This window comes from Eumetopias jubatus, unplaced genomic scaffold (genome assembly GCF_037043125.1).
Source record: "Eumetopias jubatus isolate StellerSeaLion01/CBP00866 unplaced genomic scaffold, mEumJub1_p1.0 scaffold_8, whole genome shotgun sequence".
Lineage (NCBI taxonomy): Eukaryota > Metazoa > Chordata > Mammalia > Carnivora > Otariidae > Eumetopias > Eumetopias jubatus.
In genome coordinates, this window is record NW_028274814.1 from 39,647,190 (window position 1) to 39,672,262 (window position 25,073).

The window sequence follows — 25,073 nt, forward strand, 5'->3', positions numbered from 1 at the left end:
CAAGTCTTGACTGCGGTTCAATATTTGTCCAATAAATGTCTTCACTTTTCTATCAGTCAAAGGAAAAGTACTACAGGAAACAATATAAGATCTAACAATAAGTAATCCCATAAAACTATAATTTCAGTACAAACAAAATATGATGCTTAATTTAAATTTATTTTTTTTCTTCTTTGGCTTTTATTTGGGAGAATATTTACCTTTCACTACAGAATCATTTTCAAAAAACAAAATGGAAAACTAATCACAAATCCTCCTGGATATGAATGCCATTTTAATGTTATAGTACTTCATCAAATCCAAGATGCCATTGATTGTAGTACATACCACTGTTTTATGTAGTGGAAAGAAAGGGAGGAAATGCCTCCAAATAAATTATGACACAAAACTTTATCATTCAAAATTTTTATTTTATACTGACTGTAAGAGTTCTCTTTTACTTATTTAACCAAAGTTTAACTATGTATCATTTGAACTGTTTTTATAACTTTCCCTATGCCAGGAACTTTGGTTTCAATGCCAATTCACTACATGATTATTACTGATGACATACTGATCAACAATTAAAGTTAACATGAGAAATACCAACAACGCTCACACTCTAAAGTGGTAACAAAAGGAATAGGTATATGACTGTGAATGCACAGGCAAACAAATCCAGCATGACTGCCTCGCTGACAGACTGTAAGATGCCACCAAAGGTAAGATTTAACTCAATTCCATATTGTTAAAATAAGAAAAACTGTGAGTCTTAGAACTGATGAAATACTGATTTTTTTTTAAAGATGGACAAAGTCCAATAAATAAAACCTATGGATATCTTGGTGTTGCCAACTCACAATTCCTCTTGACTTTACTGATCCACTAGTAATACAATGTGCAGTGGTCATTTCAAGTCGCCACTCACCTAACCTAGATTAGAGCTGTTAAGTTCTTTATTAGACTTCCCTGTTCACTCTTGACTCTCCCTCCCCCATTCATTCTCAACACAGCCAGAGTAAATTGTAAAAGGCAAACCAGATCTTAACATTCCCTTGATTAAACACTGGAAAGGACTCTTCTTGCACTTTGAATTAACAATTGCATTACCTGCAAGGATCATGAAGGCAAGTGCTTTGTCTCCTAGAGGGCATGTTTTGTTCACTGCTATTTCCCTACTGCTTTGCACATGGTTAGTGCCCAGTAAATATCTGATGAATGAAAGGAATGTATTTGGCCCTGGCTACCTCTTCAACCTGTCATCTGATGCCAGCCTTCACCTTATACAATTTACTTTTGCCCTCTAGCCATCTTGCTGTTTCTTCAAAATTCCTTCCCATGAGGCCTTTTGAAACTGTTACCCTTTCTTCAGGAAAGTATTTTATCCATGCTCAGCAAGATGTTCTCCTTGTATTTCTTCAGATCTCCCTTAAGGGGCACCTCCTCAAAGATGCTTATCCAGTTTACAGAAATCCCTTCCCCCAACATAATAGACTCCACCCAATCATGTAGCTCATCTCATAATTATCAATTTACTGTCTCCCACCAGATTTTTAAATTCTAGGAGGGCAGAGACCACGTGTGTTGACATGAAAAATGTATACCCCATGATTATCCCAGGATCAAATACATATCAGAGGCTCAAAAGATATTTGTTGAATAAATGAGAAAGGAAAGGTGGTACCAAGGGCCTCTAGCCTCTTATTGTTTTAGAAACAATATTTATGTATTAGTCTAGCCATATATCAGAAAGCTTTATCCCAAATTATCATTTTAACTTTTATTAACTGTATTTTCTAACATACACAAATTTAATTCTTTGAGGTTCTTGTTATATCAATGAAAGATTCTTTCCTATCTCAACATTATATTAAAAGCGAGCGCCTGGGTGGCTCAGTCATTAAGCATCTGCCTTCGGCTCAGGTCATGATCCCAGGGTCCTGGGATCGAGCCCCACATCGGGCTCCCTGCTCGGCGGGAAGCCTGCTTCTCCCTCTCCCACTCCCCCTGCTTGTGTTCCTGCTCTCACTGTCTCTCTCTGTCAAATAAATAAATAAAATCTTAAAAAAAAAAAAAAAGATTATATTAAAAGCTTTTTACTGGGGCGCCTGGGTGGCTCAGTCGGTTAAGCGCCTAACTTCGGCTCAGGTCATGATCTCCAGGTCCTGGGATGGAGCCTCACATCGGGCTCCCTGATCAGCAAGCAGTCTGCTTCTCCCTCTTCCTCTGCACCCTCTTCCTCTCCCCACTGCTCCTGCTCTCTGTTTCTCTCTGTATCTCTCTATCTCAAATGAATAAATAAAAAATTCTTTTAAAAATAAAAAAATAGGGCGGAGCAAGATGGCGGAGGAGTAGGAGACCTGGATTTCGTCTGGTCTCAGGAATTCAGCTGAATAGGGATCAAAACATTCTCAACACCTACGAACTCAACAGGAGATCGAAGAGGAGAGTAGCAACAACTCTCTGAACAGAAAAGCGACCACTTTCTGGAAGGTAGGACTTTGTGGAGAAGTGAATCTGAGGCGATATTCGAGAGGATAGACGGAGGGGGAGGGGGCCCCCGTTGGCCGCTTCTGGCAAGTGATAAGAGCCCCTGAGCACAAAATCGGAACTTTTAGAAGCCAGCTCCGCGGAGGGACGTCGCTCCAGTGGCTAAGCGGGAGGTGGAACCCTCACAGGACAGTGTGGTCTCAGGACCCTCAGGGTCACAGAAAGACCAGGGGTGCCTGGTGCGGCAGAGCTCCCAGGTATCCGAGCAGGGAAGCCGGCTGCAGAGACGGAGCGGAGGGGCGGGCTCTCAGCTCGGGGTTGCCAAAAACTGTGATCTGTGGCCCAGTCGGGCCACTGCTCCTCCAGCAGGGACCCAACAAACGGCAGAGCTGGGGAGACTCCCCTTCCTTCCCCAGGAGGAGCGGCGCGGGAGCGCACCGCAGAGATCTGCTGGGTTTGGAGACTCCACACGGGGTCGGGTGCCAGAGATGGAAACGATCGGTCACAGGCCGGATGAGCACGGAATGCGGCCAGAGACCGGGGACACAGGAGTGACTGACTGCTTTTCTCTGGGGGCGCACTGAGAAGCGGAGCCCCGAGTTCTTGCCTCCTCTGGGGCGGAGATTGGGAGGCCGCCATTTTCACCCTGGTCCTCCAAAGCTGTACAGAAAGCTTGCAGGGAACTAAAGCTCCTGAGAGCAAACCCGAGCAGCTTACTTAGCTGGGACCGACAAGGGCGGGGCAATTCCACCTCCAGCAAAGACATTTGGGAACCACGGCAACAGGCCCCTCCCCCAGAAGATCGGCACGAACAGCCAGCAAGCCAAGACCAAGCTTACCCATCAGGGAGAACGGGAGAACTCAAGCGCTAGGGAAATACTGCACAAAGAATTCATGGCTTTTTTTACCATGATTCATTAGTTTTTCAAAGTTAATTTTTTTAACTGTTTTTTTTAATTTCTCTTTTTCCCTTTTTCAAATCCATTTTTTTTAAAAAAACATTATTTTTCATTTTTAGAGTCATATTTTATCCCTTCATAGTAGTTACCCTTATTTTTGGCATATATATATATATATATATATATATATATAAGTTGTTCTCTCTTTAAAATTTTGAGATACAGTTTCTTCTAACAGATCAAAATATACCCTAAATCACTAGTGTATGGCTTTGTTCTAGTCTCCTGCCTGATCACATTCTCTCCCTTTTTTTTTTTAAATCTTCTTCTTTCTTTTCTCAAACTTCTTATCGTATCAATTCCTTTTATAAAATCTTTTATAATTTTCATCTTTAAAGTCATCTTCTATCCCTTCATTGTATCAACCCTTATTTTGTACATATATAAGTCTTTCTTCCTTTAAAATTTTAGGAGGCACTTTTTTCTAAAAGACCAAAATACGCCCAAAATCTAGTCTGTGGCACTGATCTATGCACTAGCCTGATCACATCTGATCATATTCGGGTTTTTTTGTATTCTTCTGTTTTTGTTTTTAATCTTTTTCTTTTTGGTTTTTTTTTCTTTCTTTCTTTTCTCTTTCTTTTTTCTTTCTTTCCCTTTCTTTTCCCCTGGTTTTAGGTCTTTTCTGATTTGTATACAGTATATTTGCTGGGGACGTTCTTAACCTGTTGGCATTTTGTTCTCTCATTCATCTATTCTCCTCTGGACAAAATGACAAGACGAAATAAATCACCTCAGCAACAAGAACAAGAGATAGTACCGTCAGCCAGGGACCTACTCAATACGGACATTAGTACGATGTCGGACCTAGAGTTCAGAATCATGACTTTAAAGATACTAGCTGGGCTTGAAAAAAACATGGAAGTTATTAGAGAAACCCTTTCTGGGGAAATAAAAGAACTAAAATCTAACCAAGTCGAAATCAAAAAGGCTATTATTAATGAGATGCAATCAAAAATGGGGGCACTAACTGCTAGGATAAATGAGGCAGAAGAGAGAATCAGCGATATAGAAGACAAATGATAGAAAATAAAGAGGGTGAGAAAAAGAGGGAGAAACAACTACAGGATCACGAGGGCAGAATTCGAGAGATAAGTGATACGATAAGACGAAACAACATTAGAATAATTGGGATCCCAGAAGAAGAAGAAAGAGAGAGAGAGGGGCAGAAGGTATACTGGAGCAAATAATAGCAGAGGACTTCCCTAATGTGAGGAAGGAAACAGGCATCAAAATCCAGGAGGCACAGAGAACCCCTCTCAAAATCAATAATAATAGGTCAACACCCTGACATCTAATAGTAAAACTTACGAGTCTCAGAGACAAAGAGAAAATCCTGAAAGCAGCTCGGGAGAAGAGATATGTAACCTACAATGGTAAAAATATTAGACTGGCAACAGACCTATCCACAGAGACCTGGCAGGCCAGAAAGGACTGGAATGATATCTTCAGAGCACTAAACGAGAAAAATATGCAGCCAAGAATACTATATCCAGCTAGGCTCTCACTGAAAATTGAAGGAGAGATAAAAAGCTTCCAGGACAAACAAAAACTAAAGGAATTTGCGAACACGAAACCAGCCATCCAAAAAATATTGAAAGGGGTCCTCTAAGCAAGGAGAGAGACTAAAAGCAGCACAGATCAGAAAGGAACAGAGACAATATACAGTAACAATCACCTTACAGGCAATACAATGGCACTAAATTCATACCTTTCAATAGTTACCCTGAATGTAAATGGGCTCAATGCCCCAATCAAAAGACACAGGCTATCAGATTGGATTAGAAAACAAGACCCATCCATATGCTGTCTGCAAGAGACTCATTTTAGACCCAAAGACACCCCCAGATTGAAAGTGAGGGGGTGGAAAACCATTTACCATGCTAATGGACACCAAAAGAAAGCTGGGGTGGCAATCCTTATATCAGACAAATTAGATTTTAAACCGAAGACTGTAATAAGAGATGAGGAAGGACACTATATCCTAGTTAAAGGGTCTATCCAACAAGAAGATCTAACAATTGTAAATATCTATGCCCTGAACATGGGAGCAGCCAATTATATAAGGCAATTAATAACAAAAGCAGAGAAACACATTGACAGCAATACAATAATAGTGGGGGACTTTAACACCCCCCTGACTGAAATGAACAGATCAACTAAGCAAAAGATCAACAAGGAAATAAAGACTTTAAATGACACACTGGACCAAATGGACTTCACAGACATATTCAGAACATTCCATCCCAAAGCAATGGAATACACATTCTTCTCTAGTGCCCATGGAACATTCTCCAGAATTGATCACATCCTAGGTCACAAATCAGGTCTCAACCAGTACCAAAAGAATGGGATTATTCCCTGCATATTTTCAGACCACAATGCTTTGAAACTAGAACTCAATCACAAGAGGAAAGTCGGAAAGAACTCAAATGCATGGAGGCTAAAGAGCATCCTACTAAAGAATGAATGGGTCAACCAGGAAATTAAAGAAGAATTAAAAAAATTCATGGAAACCAATGAAAATGAAAACACAACTGTTCAAAATCTTTGGGATACAGCAAAGGCAGTCCTGAGAGGAAAGTATATAGCAATACAAGCCTTTCTCAAGAAACAAGAAAGGTCTCAAATACATAACCTAACCCTACACCTAAAGGAGCTGGAGAAAGAACAGCAAATAAAGCCTAAACCCAGCAGGAGAAGAGAAATCATAAAGATCAGAGCAGAAATCAATGAAATAGAAACCAAAAGAACAGTAGAACAGATCAACGAAACTAGGAGCTGGTTCTTTGAAAGAATTATCAAGATTGATAAACCCCTGGCCAGACTTATCAAAAAGAAAAGAGAAATGACCCAAATCAACAAAATCATGAATGAAAGAGGAGAGATCACAACCAACACCAAAGAAATACAAACAATTATAAGAACATATCATGAGCAACTCTATGCCAGCAAATTAGATAACCTGGAAGAAATGGGTACATTCCTAGAGATGTATCAACTACCAAAATTGAACCAGGAAGAAATAGAAAACCTGAACAGACCTATAACCACTAAGGAAATTGAAGCAGTCATCAAAAATCTCCAAACAAACAAAAGCCCAGGGCCAGATGGCTTCCCAGGGGAATTCTATCAGACATTTAAAGAAGAATTAATACCTATTCTCCTGAAACTGTTCCAAAAAATAGAAATGGAAGGAAAACTTCCAAACTCATTTTATGAGGCCACCATTACCTTGATCCCAAAACCAGACAAAGACCCCATCAAAAAGGAGAATTACAGACCAAAATCCTTGATGAACATGGATGCAAAAATTCTCACCAAAATACTAGCCAATAGGATCCAACAGCACATTAAAAGGATTATTCACCACGACCAAGTGGGATTTATCCCTAGGCTGCAAGGCTGGTTCAACATCCGCAAATCAATCAATGTGATTCAATACATTAACAAAAGAAAGAACAAGAATCATATGATCCTCTCAATAGATGCAGAAAAAGCATTTGAGAAAGTACAGCATCCTTTCTTGATCAAAACTCTTCAGAGTATAGGGATAGAGGGTACATACCTCAATATCATAAAAGCCATCTACGAAAAACCTACAGCGAATATCATTCTCAATGGGGAAAGGCTGAGAGCTTTTCCCCTAAGGTCAGGAACGCGGCAGGGATGTCCACTCTCACCACTGCTATTCAACATAGTATTAGAAGTCCTAGCCACAGCAATCAGACAACAAAAAGAAATCAAAAGCATCCAAATCGGCAAAGAGGAAGTCAAACTCTCACTCTTTGCAGGTGATATGATACTGTATGTGGAAAACCCAAAAGACTCCACCCCAAAACTGCTAGAACTCATACAGGAATTCAGTCAAGTAGCAGGATATAAAATCAATGCAGAGAAATCAGTGGCATTCCTCTACAGCAACAACAAGACAGAAGAGAGACAAATCAAGGAGTCGATCCCATTTACAATCGCACCCAAAACCATAAAATACCTAGGAATAAATTTAACCAAAGAGGCAAAGGATCTGTACTCAGAAAACTATAAAATACTCATGAAAGAAATTGAAGAAGACACAAAGAAATGGAAAAACGTTCCATGCTCATGGATTGGAAGAACAAACATTGTGAAGATGTCAGTGCTACCTAGAGCAATCTACACATTCAATGCAATCCCTGTCAAAATACCATCCACTTTTTTCAAAGAAATGGAACAAAGAATCCTAAAATTTGTACGGAACCAGAAGAGACCCCGAATAGCCAGAGGAATATTGAAAAAGAAAAGCAAAGCTGGCGGCATCACAATTCCAGACTTCCAGCTCTATTACAAAGCTGTCATCATCAAGACAGTATGGTACTGGCACAAAAACAGACACATAGATCAATGGAACAGAATCGAGAGCCCAGAAATGGACCCTCAACTCTATGGTCAACTCATCTTCGACAAAGCAGGAAAGAATGTCCAATGGAAAAAAGACAGTCTCTTCAACAAATGGTGTTGGGAAAATTGGACAGCCACCTGCAGAAGAATGAAACTGGACCATTTCCTTACACCACACACAAAAATAGACTCCAAATGGTTGAAAGACCTCAACGTGAGACAGGAGTCCATCAAAATCCTAAAGGAGAACACAGGCAGCAACCTCTTCGACCTCAGCCGCAGCAACTTCTTCCTAGAAACATTGCCAAAAGCAAGGGAAGCAAGGGCAAAAATGAACTATTGGGATTTCATCAAGATAAAAAGCTTTTGCACAGCAAAAGAAACAGTCCACAAAACCAAAAGACAATCGACAGAATGGGAGAAAATATTTGCAAATGACATATCAGATAAAGGGCTAGTATCCAAAATCTATAAAGAATTTATCAAACTCAATACCCAAAGAACAAATAATCCAATCAAGAAATGGGCAGAAGACATGAACAGACATTTTTCCAAAGAAGACATCCAAATGGCCAACAGACACATGAAAAAGTGCTCAACATCGCTCGGCATCAGGGAAATCCAAATCAAAACCTCCATGAGATACCACCTCACACCAGTCAGAATAGCTAAAATTAACAAGTCAGGAAACAACAGATGCTGGCAGGGATGTGGAGAAAGGGGAACCCTCCTACACTGTTGGTGGGAATGCAAGCTGGTGCAGCCACTCTGGAAAACAGTATGGAGGTTCCTCAAACAGTTGAAAATAGAGCTACCATATGATCCAGCAATTGCACTACTGGGTATTTACCCCAAAGATACAAATGTAGGGATCCGAAGGGATACGCGCACCCCAATGTTTATAGCAGCAATGTCCACAATAGCCAAACTGTGGAAAGAGCCAAGATGTCCAGCGACAGATGAATGGATAAAGAAGATGTGGTATATATACACAATGGAATAGTATGCAGCCATCAAAAGGAATGACATCTTGCCATTTGCAACGACGTGGATGGACCTGGAGGGTGTTATGCTGAGTGATCTGTTCGATCAGAGAAAGACATGTATCATATGACCTCACTGATATGAGGAATTCTTAATCTCAGGAAACAAACTGGGTGTTATGGAGTGTTGGGGGGTGGGAGGGATGGGGTGGCTGGGTGACAGACATTGGGTAGGGTATGTGCTATGGTGAGCGCTGTGAATTGTGTAAGACTCCTGAATCACAGATCTGTACTTCTGAAACAAATAATGCAAGATATGTTAGGAAAAAAGAAAAAGAAGATAGCAGGAGGGGAAGAATGAAGGGGAGTAAGTCGGAGGGGGAGACGAACCATGAGAGATGATGGACTCTGAAAAACAAACTGAGGGTTCTAGAGGGGAGGGGGGTGGGGGGATGGGTTAGCCTGGTGATGGGTATTAAGGAGGGCACGTTCTGCGTGGAGCACTGGGTGTTATGCACAAACAACGAATCATGGAACACTACATCAAGAAAATAAAAAAAAAATAAAAAAATAAAAGCTTTTTGCTTACATTTTCTAGTGTTTTTATTTTTTAAAAAAGTAGCTCTTTATTTCATCCAGAATTTAATTTGATATAATGATATAACTGTTTTCCAAATGGATGGCCACTATTTTAAAACATCCATCATATACTGAAAACTATATTATTTCTGGATCCTATTCTGTTTCATTGATCTAGCTATCTATTGCTGTGCCAGTACCACACATTTTAATAACACTGGATTTCAAATACGTGCATCATGATCTGTTTACACAAGTGTTCCTACACTGTTCTTCTTGCCAATAAACTACAACGTCATTAGGGCATGTTTCAAAATCATTCCTATTGTGATTACATTAAATTTACAGATTTGGGGTGAAGTGACATCTTTATATTAATATTCCCATCTACACTGTGATGACAATTTAGCCATATCCTTTCCATTACTATTACTGATATTATTTATGCCATTTCCTTATCTAATGGCACTACCTAACACTTCCAAAATAATGTTAAATACTGATGAATACAACCATCTCTGACCTCTTTCTAACTTCAATGGGCATTTCTAGTATGTCACAGTAAGCTTGATGCTGGCTATTAGTTTGAAATATGTTTATAAAATACATTTATTATGTTATTATTTATTTAAGTCTTACCATAAAAGTAACATTCCTTATTTTTAGTTCATTTTGTTTCATTTTCAATGAAAATATCTGTAACATTTTATCTAATATCTTTGAGACAGCCATCAAATACCACAAGGTTCTCTTTTCCTTTTACCTAATACAAATTATAACTATGTATGATATACTGAGCCATTCTGGCATTCCTGGAATAAACACCTTTTGATCGGAGTATTATCATTTTACCATAATGCTGATTCTATCTGCTAATATTTTATTTATAATATGTATAAGTGAACTCATAAGCAAATCTAGCTTTGGGGTTTAACTTAGTTTTCAAATCTTCATCAGGTTTTAGTACCCAGTGGTCACACTAGGAGAAAAAAAACTCAAAACTCTATCCTTTGTATAAGTTCCAGGTTTAAATTTTTTGCCTGCATTTCAACTTATTCAACTAACATTTCTCAAGTACCCACTGTGTATTTGTTAGGCACTGGCAAAATATTTTTTTAAAAAACATGTATCTTTGGTGGGGCACCTCGTTGGCTCAGTCGGTTAAGCTTCCAACTCTTGATTTTGGCTCAAGTCATGATCTCAGGGTTGTGAGATCAAGCCCCAGGTTGGGCTCCCGGCTCAGCAGGAAGTCTGCTTAAGGATTCTCTCCCTCTTCTCCTCCCGCTATACGTGTGCACATGCACATGCACGCCCCTCTTTCTCAAATACATAAATCTTCAAAGTAAACTTTTAAAAAAAATGTATCTTTGGGGGCACCTGGATGGCTCTGTAAGAGGAGCATGGTCAGGGTTGTGGATTCAACCCCCACGTTGGGTATAGAGATTACTTAAAAATAAGATCTTTAGGGGCGCCTGGGTGGCTTAATTGGTTAAGTGACCAACTAACTCTTGATTTCAGTTAGGTCATGATCTTGAGGTCATGAGATTGAGCCCTCTGTTAGGCTCTGTGCTGGGCATGGAACTTAAGATTCTCTCTCTCTCCCTCTGCCCCTCCACCCCATCCCCACCCCCCAGCTCGCAGTCTATCTCTCTCAAAAAAAATAAAAATAAAATAAATAAAATAAAATCTTTTTTTAAAAATGTATCTTTGAGGGGTGCCTGGGTGGCTCAGTTGGTTAAGCGACTGCCTTTGGCTCAGGTCATGATCCTGGAGTCCTGGGATCAAGTCCCTCTGACCCTCCCCCCTCTCATGCTCTCTCTCTCTCATTCTCTCTCTCAAATAAATAAAATCTTTAAAAAAAATGTATCTTTGATGCAAAAAATTAAGTGAATAATGAAGAAACATACATGTAAATATAAATATACTATAATATGATTGATTCATCTACACATATGTACAAAGCTACACAAGGGGAAAACTTCAAAGAAGAACGGAAATTTGGTCTAAGTCTTGATGGTAAATAGGAGAAACTGAAAAGAGAACAAGAATTCTAAAGATTTCTTTTTTTTTTTTTTTACATTTAGTTCCAGGGGTACCTGGGTGGCTCATCCAGTTAAGCATCTGACTCGATTTCATTCAGGTCATGATCTCAGGGTTGTGAGATAAAGCCCCACTTAGGGCTTCTCACTCAGCAGGGAGTCTGCTTTTCTTCCTTTCCCTCTGCCCCCCCACTTGTGCTTGCTCTCTCTCTCTAAAATAAGTAAATAAATCTTTTAAAAAAAAGAACATTTGTCTCTGAAGCAATCATTTCCACTTGCTCTTAAAGATTTTACTTCGTATTATTTTGTCTCCTATAAAATGATGCTATATTACTAACAGCAACTGGAATTGTGTGTTGGTATGATTGACAAGGCCTATATTTCTTTCCACATTATGTACATGAGTGGGACTTGATATTTGTAGAGCTTGTTATTTGAAAATCAGTCTTAAATTCATGTTTTTTTCCTACTGGTTTTTCAAATTCACCATATTTCTGCTTATTCTCTGCCAGAATAACAATGTGGCTTTTCACAATCCTTAACTATTCACCACTTAGTAACTCTAAAACTCAAAATCAAATAGGCATAATAAAAAAAGAATGAGATCTGGGGCACCTAGGTGGCTCAATCATTAAGCGTCTGCCTTAGGCTCAGGTCATGATTCCAGGTCCTGGGATCGAGCCCCACAACGGGCTCCCTGCTCGGCGGGAAGCCTGCTTCTCCCTCTCCCACTCCCACCGCTAGTGTTCCCTCTCTCGCTGTGTCTCTCTCTGTCAAATAAATAAAAAAAATCTTTAAAAAAAAAAATGAGATCTTGCCACTTATGACAACATGGATGGACCCAGAGGGTATTATGCTAAGTGAAAAAAGTGAGACAAAGACAAATATATGATTTTACTTATTTGTGGAATCTAAAAAACAAAATAAAAGAAAAAACAAAAAGCAGAAACAGTCCAAAAATACAGAGAACTGATGGTTCCAAGAGGGGAGATGGGTTGGGGGGATGGACAAAATGGGTAAAGGAGAGTGGGAGATACAGGCTTCCAGTTATGGAATGAGTAAGTGACAAGGATAAAAGGTACAGCAGAGGAAATATAGTCAATGGTATTGTAATAGCACTGTATGGTGACAGGTGGTAGCAAATACTGTTGGGAGCACAGCGCATTATGTACGGACTTGTCAAATCACCATATTGTACACCTGAAAATAACATAACATTTTATGTCAACTCTACTTCAATTTAAATTTTTTTAAAATAAATAAATGGGCATAGGTCGAAATATTCAGAACAGAAGCACTAAAAACCTAACATTCGAAATTCATGATGTTGGTACAGATTTCATGTTGCATGCTGTGTAAGATTATCACAACTTCTCTAACAGTGTTCTATGGCCAGGTCATAAAGTAAAGTAAATTCAAAGTAAACTGAAACAAACTCAGAATGTTCCTTGACATAGCAGTTGATTAACAATTTTCTAAAATATTACAGTCTGATAATTTGAAGAACATAACATGTACATAGCTGCAGATTAATCATAAGAACACATTATGTGCTGCTAGGAACATAAACTGGTCCAATCACTCTGGAAGGTAAGATTATTCAGTTTCAAAAATGTACACACACTTTGAGCAAATTCATTTCTAGGAATTTATCCTAAATACAAAAATTAATGTACAGAGATACATGGTTAAGGATATTCAGTGCAGCACAGTTTTATAATACTGAAAAATTAATATGAAAATAAAATTTTCAACAGCAAAAGGTATTCAAATAAATGCAATGGAACTTTATAAGTTCATCAGAAATTACAAAACCCTACCTGTACCCGACAAAAGAAAGGTGGTCAAAACAAATTATTAAGAAAAGCAGGTGACATTGCATTATGCATACCTGCATTAATACAGTAGCCACTAGCTGCATGTAGACACTTTAAATTTGACTAACTAAATTTAATTCTGGATTAATTATATTTAAATAGAATTTAAAATTCAGTTCCTCAGTCATACTAGCCACATTACAAGGGCTCAATAGGCACATGTAACTAGTGGCTACCATAATGAACAGAGCAGATACAGAACATTTCCATCATCACAGAAAGTTATATTAGACAATACTAATGGATAGCATTCTTTTTTAAGATTTATTTATTTGAGAGAGAAAGAGAGAGAGAGAGCGCAGGGGTGAAGGGGTAGAGAGAATCCCAAGCAGACTCCCCACTGAGTGCAGAGCCCGAGGACACAGGGCTCGATCCCTCGATTGCACAACCCTAAGATCATGACCTGAGCCAAAATCAAGAGTCAGATACTCAACCGACTAAGCCACCCAGTGCCCTGAATATTCTACCTTCTTAAGAGAAAGAAATATAGAAAGAATGTATACATAATAAAAATGACTGGAAACATATACATAACAGTTATCGCTAGGTAATGATACCTGGGGTTTTGATTTTTTGCTAATCTATTTCCTAATCTTACTACAATAACCTACAGTGACTTTACTATGTAATAAAATCATGTTATTTAAAAAACACTGAATTTCCCCTTTATCAAAAATAAAATATCCTCACTGTAAAATATTTCAGAATTTTTACAAAAGGAGAAGTTATAGAACATCAAATATATAAGTATTCTTTTAAAGTTGCTATTTTGGGGCAACTGGGTGGCTCAGTTGGTTAAGCGACTGCCTTCGGCTCAGGTCATGATCCTGGAGTCCCGGGATCGAGTCCCATATCGGGCTCCCTGCTCAGCGGGGAGTCGGCTTCTCCCTCTGACCCTCTTCCCTCTCGTGCTCTCTGTCTCTCACTCTCTCTCTCTCAAATAAATAAATAAAATCTTAAAAAAAAAAATAAAGTTGCTATTTTGCTGTTTGGGGAATATTCCACTTTTTTTTAATTTCTTTCCTCATATTTCATTCAGACTGACTCTAACACAGTTCTGAGATTTTTTTTCCCCATCCAAATGGCTAAAGTCTCTGGCCACATAGAGAATATTATATGTCAATTTTTTAAATTCAATGTAAGATGAATTTTTCATTTATACTTTCTTAAAATGAATCATTACCTAGAAAAGCAAAAAATTATCAACAGTCACAGTGGTCAGCTAAAGTCTGAGTTTCCTCTATAAAAAGTAACTGCAGTGTGCCTCTATATCATTCTTTCTCACTGTGCCTCCATGGCAGCAAATGATTTTTATTACCTATCTTTTACAGCAAGGCAAGTTTCCATGGAAACCACAGGGCAAACATCCATTACTACTGCCAAGGACTATAAAAGCACACCTAAACTGAGGTAACCACTTACTTTCTCTTAGTAATATTCTAAAATTAAATAATAGTTAGGTACTCTGATTCTGGTTTTGTTGTCTGTGTCTCTATGAACAAATTAAGAGATGAGTAACAAAGAAAATTCTCTGCCCCTCTAGCAACAAAAGGAGTCTACAGAAACCAAATGGAGGGGGGAAAAAAGACACAGAAAGTTATCAAGCCAGTATACACACCAGTCAATGCCATCTCATGCAACAGAGCCAATCAAAACAGCAATCAGTAAAGCACTTAAATACCAAAGAAGAAATTACTTTCCACTAACTCAGTAGAACATATAAATTTATCTAAGCTAAGATGCTGACTACTCAAGGGGGGAAAAAAGACCATCAGTAAGTCTTAAGGGAAAAAGCAGTCACTCACCTCTCTCAACATACTGTTCTCTTTTTCCTTCTGCTCCAAAAGGCTTTCTAGGTGGTGGACATGCATCTCTGCCTCTGCCAGTCGTCTTGTTCTCTCATGGTCTTCTTCAGTAGCCTTAGCAGAAAGTCCTTTGCTCTGCAACATCTCCAGAAGTTTCTTGATGGATTCATCCCGAGCATTTAGGGTTTGCTTCTGAGTCTCAATACGCAGCTCCATTTCCTCCAAAGTCTTTCGAAGAAGGAACAGCTCTTTGGCCTGCCGCTCATGCTCAGCATGTAGCCTCTGAAAGTTCTCCTCCGTCAGCTCTGTCACACAGGGTTCACCAGTCCTACTGCTACTATCTTGCTGAAACAGCTGGTTCAGGTCCCTTTGGATCCGCAATTCATCCTGGAGAGCCTGGATTGTCATCTGCATGTGCTACAATCAAGACAAAAAAGAAAACCCCAAATCAGCTTTCCTCCTCAAGTAGAAAAAACGAAGCAGATTGGGGAAGTCAGTCAGAGAGTAGCTACCACGGCTCTCAGAACCCTGAATTCAATAAATTAGGATTCACATTATTCTGTTTTACATTATCTTAAAAAAATGATTGAGATAATCTATAAAATCTCAGTTATTTAACTTGTGTTTATTCCCAACAGTAAACAAGGTAAGTATGACAGAGCCTCACTCTGCATGAACCATGACAAAATAAAGATATTGTTCAAAATCAGAAGGTATTACATAGAACTAAAGAGTAGGGGAGGAAAATGGGGATATCTATAGGATTACAAAAACATCATACAAAAGTTTCACCAAAATGGGTGCCTAAATGGCTCTGTCAGGTGACTGTCCAACTCTTGATTTTGGCTCAGGTCATGATCTCAGGGTTGTGAGACAGAGCCCTACACACTGGGCTCCCCGCTCAGCAGGGAGTCTGCTTGAAATTCTCTCTCTCCCTCTGCCCCTCCCCCCACACTCATGCACACTCTCTCTCAAATAAATTAATTAAAAAAAAGTTTCACAAAAAAATACAAAGGATATCAAAATACAAAATGACTTTCAAGGATTTAAATTCACATATTAAATAATAACTAACATTTAATGAGTAGTATCTACCAAATTGTGCCAAGCACTTTTTATGTGTTAATCCACTTAATCTCCATGACACACATACTATTATTTTGATTTTATGGATGATGACCCTAGCCTTACAGAGATTTAAGTAACTCGCCCAAGATCACACAGCAAATAATGGAGTTGTCACTGAAACCAAAGCCCACTGAAACTAGTACTACCCAGAGAAAATAACATGACTTAAAGCTTTCAGAAGAGGGGAAAAAAAACAGACTATGAGAGCTTTTCATACAGGGAAAGATAACAATATAGGTGACTAATTAAATGAAGATATTAATGCAGATAAACTACAAAATGTTTGAGAGGGCACATCTTGAGCCTGTACCCCTAATGAAGGTATATGGACCTTTAATCTGAATGGATAAATTGCAGCACATTATACAAAGAATCTAAAAGTATGTCACAAGAATCATATTTTTAGAAATGAAAAAGCAACAACAAAATCACCCCTTGTACTGAAGATATTTAAGGACTGGCAGTATGCCACCGTGGAAAGAACACTAACACACAATCAGAAGACATGAGTTTTAGCGCCATCTCTCACACTAACTGCTATGCAATTTTGGATACAATGCCACTTTCTGCATTTCAGATTCCTCATATTTAAAAATAAATAAGGATTTTAATACCTGCACCATCTTTTTAAAGAGATAATAATATCATGGAAATCTTTGTGTAATTTATATTTTAAAACATATGTTGTTAAAAAATTCTGGTGGACTACAAAATAGCAGTGTAGTAAATATCTCAAGAAATGACCTGGCAAGGGTACAAAGGTGTATGTACAAAGATACTGTTTGTATATAGTGTTTATATATTGTTTATAATAGTGACAAAATTAGAAACAACCTAAATAGATATTAATAGGTGATGAGCTACAATAAGTGAGAAATGTCCACACAATTTAATACTATGCATCCATAAAAAAAAAAACAATGAAGATTATATTTATTGATTAAAATCTATGATCACAATATATTGCTTTAAGCATTAAAAAGCTGACTACACAATACCAAGTATAGGATGATCTCAATTCTAATTTTTATTTTTTTTAAGATTTTATTTATTTGAGAGTGAGAGAGAGAGAAAGAGCACAAGCAGGGGGAAAGGCAGATGGAGAGGGAGAAGCAGACTCCCCACCCATCAGAGAGTCCAATGCGGGGCCCAATTCCAGGTCCCTTGGGATCAGGACCCGAAGCAAAGGCAGACACCCAACCGACTGAGCCACCCAGGCGCCCTTCAATTCTTATTTTTAAAAGAGTATATATACATGGAGATAAAAGTCTAAAAGGATATACAAACAATTACCAATGACTATCCCTGGGTATGGTTAGCTTTTACATTTTGCCTCATACTTTTCTATACTTATCTAACCATGTAATCCTTTGGTGATTTATTTTTTTTCCTTTTGTAATTTAAAAAAAAAACAAAACCTTTTTACCTAAAACTAAGAAAAACAGACCTCAGAGATGTCTGCTTGGTGTAGAACACCATGTTCAATTTACTACCACTTTTGTTAAAAGTGGGGGAGTAATATTTACCATTTACTATAAATAAAATATTCATAAGAAATAAAAATATTTCTGGAAAGTCACACAAATAATTTTTTTTTAAAGTAAAACAAGAGAGCATCTGGGTGACTGAGTTGGTTGGGCGTCCACTCTTGATTTCGGCTTGGGTCATGCTCTCAGGGTCATGAGATCGAGCCCTGTAACCAGCTCTGTGCTGACTGTGGGGCCTGCTTGGGATTCTCTCTCTCTCCCTCTGTCCTTCCCTCTCTATCTCTTGCTCTCTCTAATAAAAAAAAAAAAAAAAAGGAAAACTAGAATAGTTGAGGGACAACTTCTAAGAACACTTTATTAGAAATTTATTGTATTCCTCTTGAAAATTTTACCTGAAGTATAATTGACATTGAAATTTTTTTACTAACAGCTTTACTGAAATGCAATTCACATACCATAAAGTTCACCTGTTTTAGTGTATAATTCAGTGGTTTTTAGCATATTAAAAGTTGTACATCGAATAGTACCAATTCTAGAACACTTCCATCACCCCTTGGAGAAATTCCATGCCAATCAGCAATCGCTTCCCATCTTCCCTCCTCCCAACCTTCCTCTTGAATTCGAACAGATGTTCTACCCATTCAAAAATTAAATTTTAAAAATGCCTATATTTTAAACTTAAAAAGGAATGAAATTCTGACACAGGCTACAACATGGATGAAATTTTAGGACATTACGCTAAATAAATCAATCACAAAACAAATTTTTTTTTTTTTGGTAAAGATTTTATTTATTTGAGAGGGAGAAAATGAGAGAGAGCACAAGAGGGGGGCGGGTCAGAGGGAGAAGCAGGTTCCCCGCTGAGCAGGGAGCCCAATGTGGGACTCGATCCCGGGACTCCAGGATCATGACCTGAGTCGAAGGCAGTCGCTTAACCAACTGAGCCACCCAGGTGCCCCACAAAAGACAAATGTTATATGATTCCATTTACACGAGGTATCTAGAGTAGTCAAATTTATAGATGCGGAAAGTAGAAGAGTGGCTGCCAGGGCCTGGAAAAAGTGGGGGTTGGGGAGGGATGGGGAGCCACTGTTGAACGGGTATGGAGATTCAATTTTACAGGATGAAAAGAGTTCTGGAGATGGATGGTGGTAATGTTTGCACAACAATGTACTTTATGTCGTTGAACTGTACACCTGAAAAATAGTTAAGATGGCAAATGTAAGGGGCGCCTGGGTGGCTCAGTAGGTTAAGCGACTGCCTTGGGCTCAGGTCATGATCCCAGGGTCCAGGATGAGTCCAGCATCAGGTTCCCTGCTCGGTGGGGAGTCTGCTCCTCCCTCTGCCTGCTGCACTCCCTGCTTGTGCGCTCCCTCTCTCTCTCTGTCAAATAAATAAATAAAATCTTAAAAAAAAAAGATGGTAAATGTAAGGTGTATTTTACAATAAAGAAAATGAGGAAAAAATGATGCCTGCCATAAAATTCCAATGTATGGATATTAAATAATTTATTTATGACTACTGATAAATATTTAGGTTGGTTCTCAGTTTTCACTATTACAACAGGCGCCTTCATATGTCTATGTTTGTACGTGTATCCAAATTTTTCCTGGGGATAAATTGTCAAAGGTGGAATTGCTGAATTGGAGAATATGCAATTATAATTTGATATATATTAAAATTACCTCTAAAAGGTCTGTACACATTTAAACTTAACACCAAAGCATATCTGGGGTGGCCATTTCCCACACATTTGAAAACTCTGGGTATTTTCTTTCTTTTGCTGGCATTTCTTCAATTATAAGCATGGCTGAGTATCTATCCACATATCTACTGGCACCTTGTATTCCTTCCTTTGTGACTCATCTGTTCTTGTTCTTTGCCCATGTTGTTATTTTCCTAAGTGGATTAAATAACCTTTGCCTGCTATCTATGTTACAAGTATGTTTCCAAGTCTGTCATTTTTCTTTTAACAAAATTTATGGTGACTATTATAGAGATTTTTTTTTTTTAGTGCAAACATACCAAATGTTTCTTTCATAGTTTCTGGTTTTGCTATTATGCTTAGCAAGTAGTGAATTTTCAATTCTGGTAATCTTCAACCTTCTGAAAAGCACTGCTTTTTTCTTAACAAGGATAAAAGTATCAAATATTTTAATTCAGAAATAGGATTTTTTAAATGCATTTAACTGTCAGCATCACCCTGTAAAGATTCTTAACAGGTGTTAGAGTTCAAAATCCTTAATAAAAAAATGTGTCAAAATGCTCATAATTCTCTGAAACCTATGATCAATTCTGGTTTCCTTCTTCACCTCTGGAAGTCAAAAAACCCAGATAAAGTCTGAGTGAATTTATCCCAAAGGGAAATATCAGAAGTTAGACTCAACGATGAAACTGATTTCTAAGTACAACTGTTCCTCCTTTTTTGAACATTCATCACTATTCAAGTCAGGAGAAACAGATGTTGACTATAGCTAATAGTTTCACATAGTACTTATAATTAAATCTAGTATGGCAATTATCATTTTGGTGAAGAAATAAATTACACTACTAATGTGTCTACTTCTTCAGCTCTGCTTGCACCCATTTTACTATGAAATAGAAATAAAATGATAGTTTGGTAGCCTAGAAAGCTACAGCAATCTTCTCCATTGAAATAGGAATCAACATCCCTACTTTAAGCTACATTCAAGTGGGAAGGATGGGGTGGCTGGGTGATGGACCTTGGGGAGGGTACGTGATATGGTGAGCACTGTGAATTGTGTAAGACTGACAAATCACAGATCTGTACCCCTGAAACAAATAATACATTATATGTTAATTTAAAAAAGTAAAAAATAAAGAAAAAAAAATTCTTCCCAATTCCCTTGGGAGAAGAAAGCAGCAGCAGGCTAGAAGCCAGACTACTCCTTCTCCAGCATACTCATACAGATAATAAAATGAGCAAACCTGCACATCTCACAAACATTTATAATGATCAACCAAAAACAGATACATTGAATTTAAAAGGGAAGATCTCAGTTGTAAGACATTAGGAGAATTTCTATTTGGGAATTCTGCTCATGACACTCTCCAAAACGATCTCACACTTCTCACATTCCAAATGTTATACCAATACTTACTAGTCTACCACTTTTCACCCTGACATTCAGTTGATCTGGAAAGACTGGAAAGTAACAGCTTAAAATTTATTCCAAGGATTGTGCTGTTATTATGCCAAGCTGTATCTCAATGAAATGATAGGATACTGTGAACAACAGTAATGGAAATTCTTAAATCTCTGACAAGGACTATGACTTTTATTAGAAAAATAATACATCTATCTGCAAAAACTACAGAAGATCACAGCAACCCTTCATACAATATGTTTTAGATAAATATCAGAAGCTCCTGTGAGGCAGAACTTCCCAAATATAATCATTAGTTTCTTGAAACAACAGAACACTTTGATCCAGTTTATCCTGATTTCTAAAATGACAGAACTGTGGGGCGCCTGGGTGGCTCAGTTGGTTAAGCGACTGCCTTCGGCTCAGGTCATGATCCTGGAGTCCCGGGATCGAGTCCCGCATCGGGCTCCCGGCTCAGCGGGGAGCCTGCTTCTCCCTCTGACCTTCTCCCCTCTCATGCTGTTTCTCTCTCTCTCTCTCTCTCTCTCTCTCAAATAAATAAATAAAATCTTTAAAAAATAAAATAAAATAAAATAAAATGACAGAACTGTGTAGTCTAGAGCTATTTTTAGTTAGGAAAAAAAAAGAATACAGTATCCCCCCTTTTCCATGGGAATATGTTCCAAGACCCCCAGTGGATGCCTAAAACTATGGATAGTACCAAATCCAATATACCCTATGTTTTTTCCAATACACACATACCTATGGTAAAAATTTAATTTGTAAATTAGGCATAGTAAGAGATTAACAAAAAAAGCTAAAATAAAATAGAACAATTACAACAATATGCTCTAATAATAGTTATGTGAATGTGGTCTCTCTCTCTCTCTCAAAATAGTTCATTGTACTGTCCTCAACCTTCTTCTGATGATGATGTGAGATAATAAAATGCCTACGTGACAAACTGAAGGTGAATGACGCAGGCATTGTGGGGTAGTGTTAGGCTATTAGTGACCTTCTAACAGTAAATCAGAAGGAAAAATGAGGTCTGCTTCCAGACCGCAAGTGACCACCAGTAACTGAAACCACAGAAAGTAAAATCATGCCAAGAGGGGGACTACTGTATTATGGATACAAGAAAATGGTCATCATTACAAAGAATACATCAGGGAGAACTCAATGCACTATTTGTTAAGATGACCCATTAGAAAAAGTACCAGTATTGCACCATTTTATGTTAAATTAAGAAAAATTTTTTTCTGAAACATATAAATGTATACATTAAGGAACTTTATTCATGTAAGATGCAAAAGAGCTTATAATAATTCTTACTGAAGTCATCTGAGTCAAGCTTACAGCTTCCTCAACATATCTGATGTTCTGATCTGTACTGCCACATTACTATATCCCTAAACAATAGCACTTGCCAGACTAATCTGAAATGTATTTCTTTCTTTCTGTCTTCAATAAAAACTTTCTAGGACTTGGGGCTGTCATCTCTTTACTCTGGGGCACAGCACAGTGCTTGGTATAGTAAGTGCTCAATAAATTTTTGATGAAAGACTGACCAAAACAAATTTTGAGAATTATTTTGAAAGTAAACAGCTAGTAGATAGTACATGCAAATTTCCCTGGAAAGCTGTATCTTTCCCCTATAATACAATGAATTATTCATCTTCCGTAACAATTAGTTTGTTACCAACCTATCACAAAAAAATTCTATCTTAAATACAAACTATCCAAAATACAAAAGACAATCCTAACAAAAACTGTTAACTATATACTCTGGATTTATTCATGTTGTATTTTTTTTAAAGTAATCTCTACACCCAATATGACATTCAAACCCACAACCCGGAGAGCAAGAGTCACATGCTCCACTGACTGAGCCAGCAGGCGTCCCTGAATTTGTTCATGTTTGATCCAAAGCAAAGAGAAGCATTTTCAGATCATCAACAGTCAACAAGAATCTTTCATACTTTTAGTACTATACAAAGCACATAGAGTTCTTGTCCAAAAATAAAACTTAGAAATTGATAAAACATAGTTACACAGATACACTCACCCACCAGCACTATACCCTATCACAAATATTTTTTTTGAAGATTTTATTTATTTGACAGAGAGACAAATTTTAAAGATTTATTTATTTATTTATTTATTTGACAGAGAGAGAGAGACAGCAAGAGAGGGAACACAGCAGGGGGAGTGGGAGAGGCAGGCTTCCCGTCAAGCAGGGAGCCTGATACGGGTTTGATCCCAGGACCCCAAGATCATGACCCGAGCCGAAGGCAGTCGCTTAACCAACTGAGCCACCCAGGCGCCCCGACAGAGAGACAAATTTTTTAAAAATCTTAAAAAAAAAAAAACCAGTACAGTACTTTAACTGTAAACGCATTTTCTCTTCCTCATGATTTTCTTTTTTTTCCTTAAAGATTTTATTTATTTACTTGACAGAGAGAGAGTGCGAGAGAGCACAAGCAGGGGGAGCAGCAGAGGGAGAGAGAGAAGCAGGCTCCACTGAGGCGGGAGCCCAACATGGGGCTCAATCCCAGGACCCTGGGATCATGACCTGAGCCGAAGGCAGACACTTAACGACTTAGCCACCTAGGCGCCCCCTCATGATTTTCTTAATAACATTTTTTCTCTAGCTTGCTTTATTATAAGAATACAGTATATAATACATATAACATACAAAATCTGTGTTATGTTATCAGTAAGACTTCTAGTCAACAGTAGGCTATTAATAGTTAATTTTGGCAGGAGTAAAAAGTTATACACAGATTTTCAACTGTGCAGGGAACGGTGCCCCTAACCTCCACGTTCCTCAAGGGTACATTTTATATTTTATGGCCTCAAAGAGATAATCAACAATTCAAGTAACAATAAACCATTTTTACCACGTCCTAGAAATTCCAAATTACTTTTCGTTACCCAAATCGCCATACTATCTTTTACACCTTCACCTCTACTTATGTGGTCTCTGCCCTTTCCCCTCTCACTCCCCTTTAAATCCTACTTGTCCTTTCATTCTTAGCTTAGGCATTATGTCCTCTAGAAAGCCTGTTTTGACTTGCCAAACTGAAAGAAAGAGAAAAAGGGAAGAAGGAACTGGTAAAGGAAGTATAGAAAGGATAGTACTCCAAACCAGAAACTAAAATAGTAAAAATGTCATGCTAAGCAATATCAGGACTGAAGAGATCCATTTCATTATAAATAACATCCAAATAACTTAAAAACACCACCAGCAGCAAAGAGATCCTATAACAACCACTTTCATAAATGTTTAACCTGAGAACACTCAGCAGTAACAATTGCAATGGCAGCAGTAACAATTGCAACTACAAGCTACCAAAAAGATACTGTTCATTCCAGCAGCATTTCAAGTATCAAATTCACTTCTTTCTTCATTCTCTGCAACACAAAAGTTGCAAACACCTGCAACAAAGGTAAATGAGTTAACAAAATTCCCAAATTTAGTCACTGAAATACTGGTATGTGAATCAAAAAGAAATAAAAACAAAGAACAAAGAGGTGATATCCAACAGCTATGAAAGTGATTAACAGCTAATCTTGGCAATGCTGCTTTGGGGAGTAGATTTTGCTGAATGAGTACACACAGGAAGCAAGAAACTTAGCAATCTGAAGGGAGTCCCTGCTGACATTCAGCTGCAGAACACAACATAAAGCTGACAGGGGCTGATGTCTGTGTCCCACAGAGCTGTGTCAACACTGAAGTCACTGTGTGCCCACAGCTTATCAGAAACTAGAATTTCTTTCTTCTTCCCTTATCTTCTTCTCCAGAGAAAGAGAAGAAGCAAGGAAGACTGATACTGAGAGTACAAAGAGATCATGACCTTACAGTCTTAGAAAAAAGAATTCATGTACACTGCTATTGCTTAAGATGCTTTCACATACACTATCAGCAAAAAAAATTTAAACTGAGATGAAGCCCAACAAAATTACTTACATAATCAATTCTCTCTGGAGAAAACAACATAAAACATATACAAAGAACATCCGTAAGCCAGAATAAACCACCAAAATTATTCACATCTTATTTCAATACTTATATCTTTTACTAAATGAGCTTTCCTATAAAAAATCAAATCCAACTATTAAGCAAATCAGAATGAAATTAACTACACTAGGCAAGTAACAGACTGCTGAAATACTAAGAACAAGTGTAGTCAGAAATGAAAGGTATAAGAATCAGAAAAGAAGAAACAGTCATTATACGGGATTATATGATGAAAACTC

The 25,073-nt window shown here is 38.0% G+C and overlaps 1 protein-coding gene across 3 annotated transcripts in view; it reads right to left on the bottom strand.

Annotated features, from left to right (window-relative positions):
• ERC1 (ELKS/RAB6-interacting/CAST family member 1) overlaps positions 1-25,073 on the bottom strand; it is a 563,373-nt gene that overhangs the window by 453,927 nt on the left and 84,373 nt on the right. For all 3 annotated transcript variants that reach the window (XM_088025858.1, XM_088025859.1, XM_028121160.2), the window contains exon 3: positions 15,092-15,508. In XM_088025858.1, the coding sequence (XP_087881984.1) occupies positions 15,092-15,508 (417 nt within the window). The remainder of the gene's footprint in view (positions 1-15,091; positions 15,509-25,073) is intronic.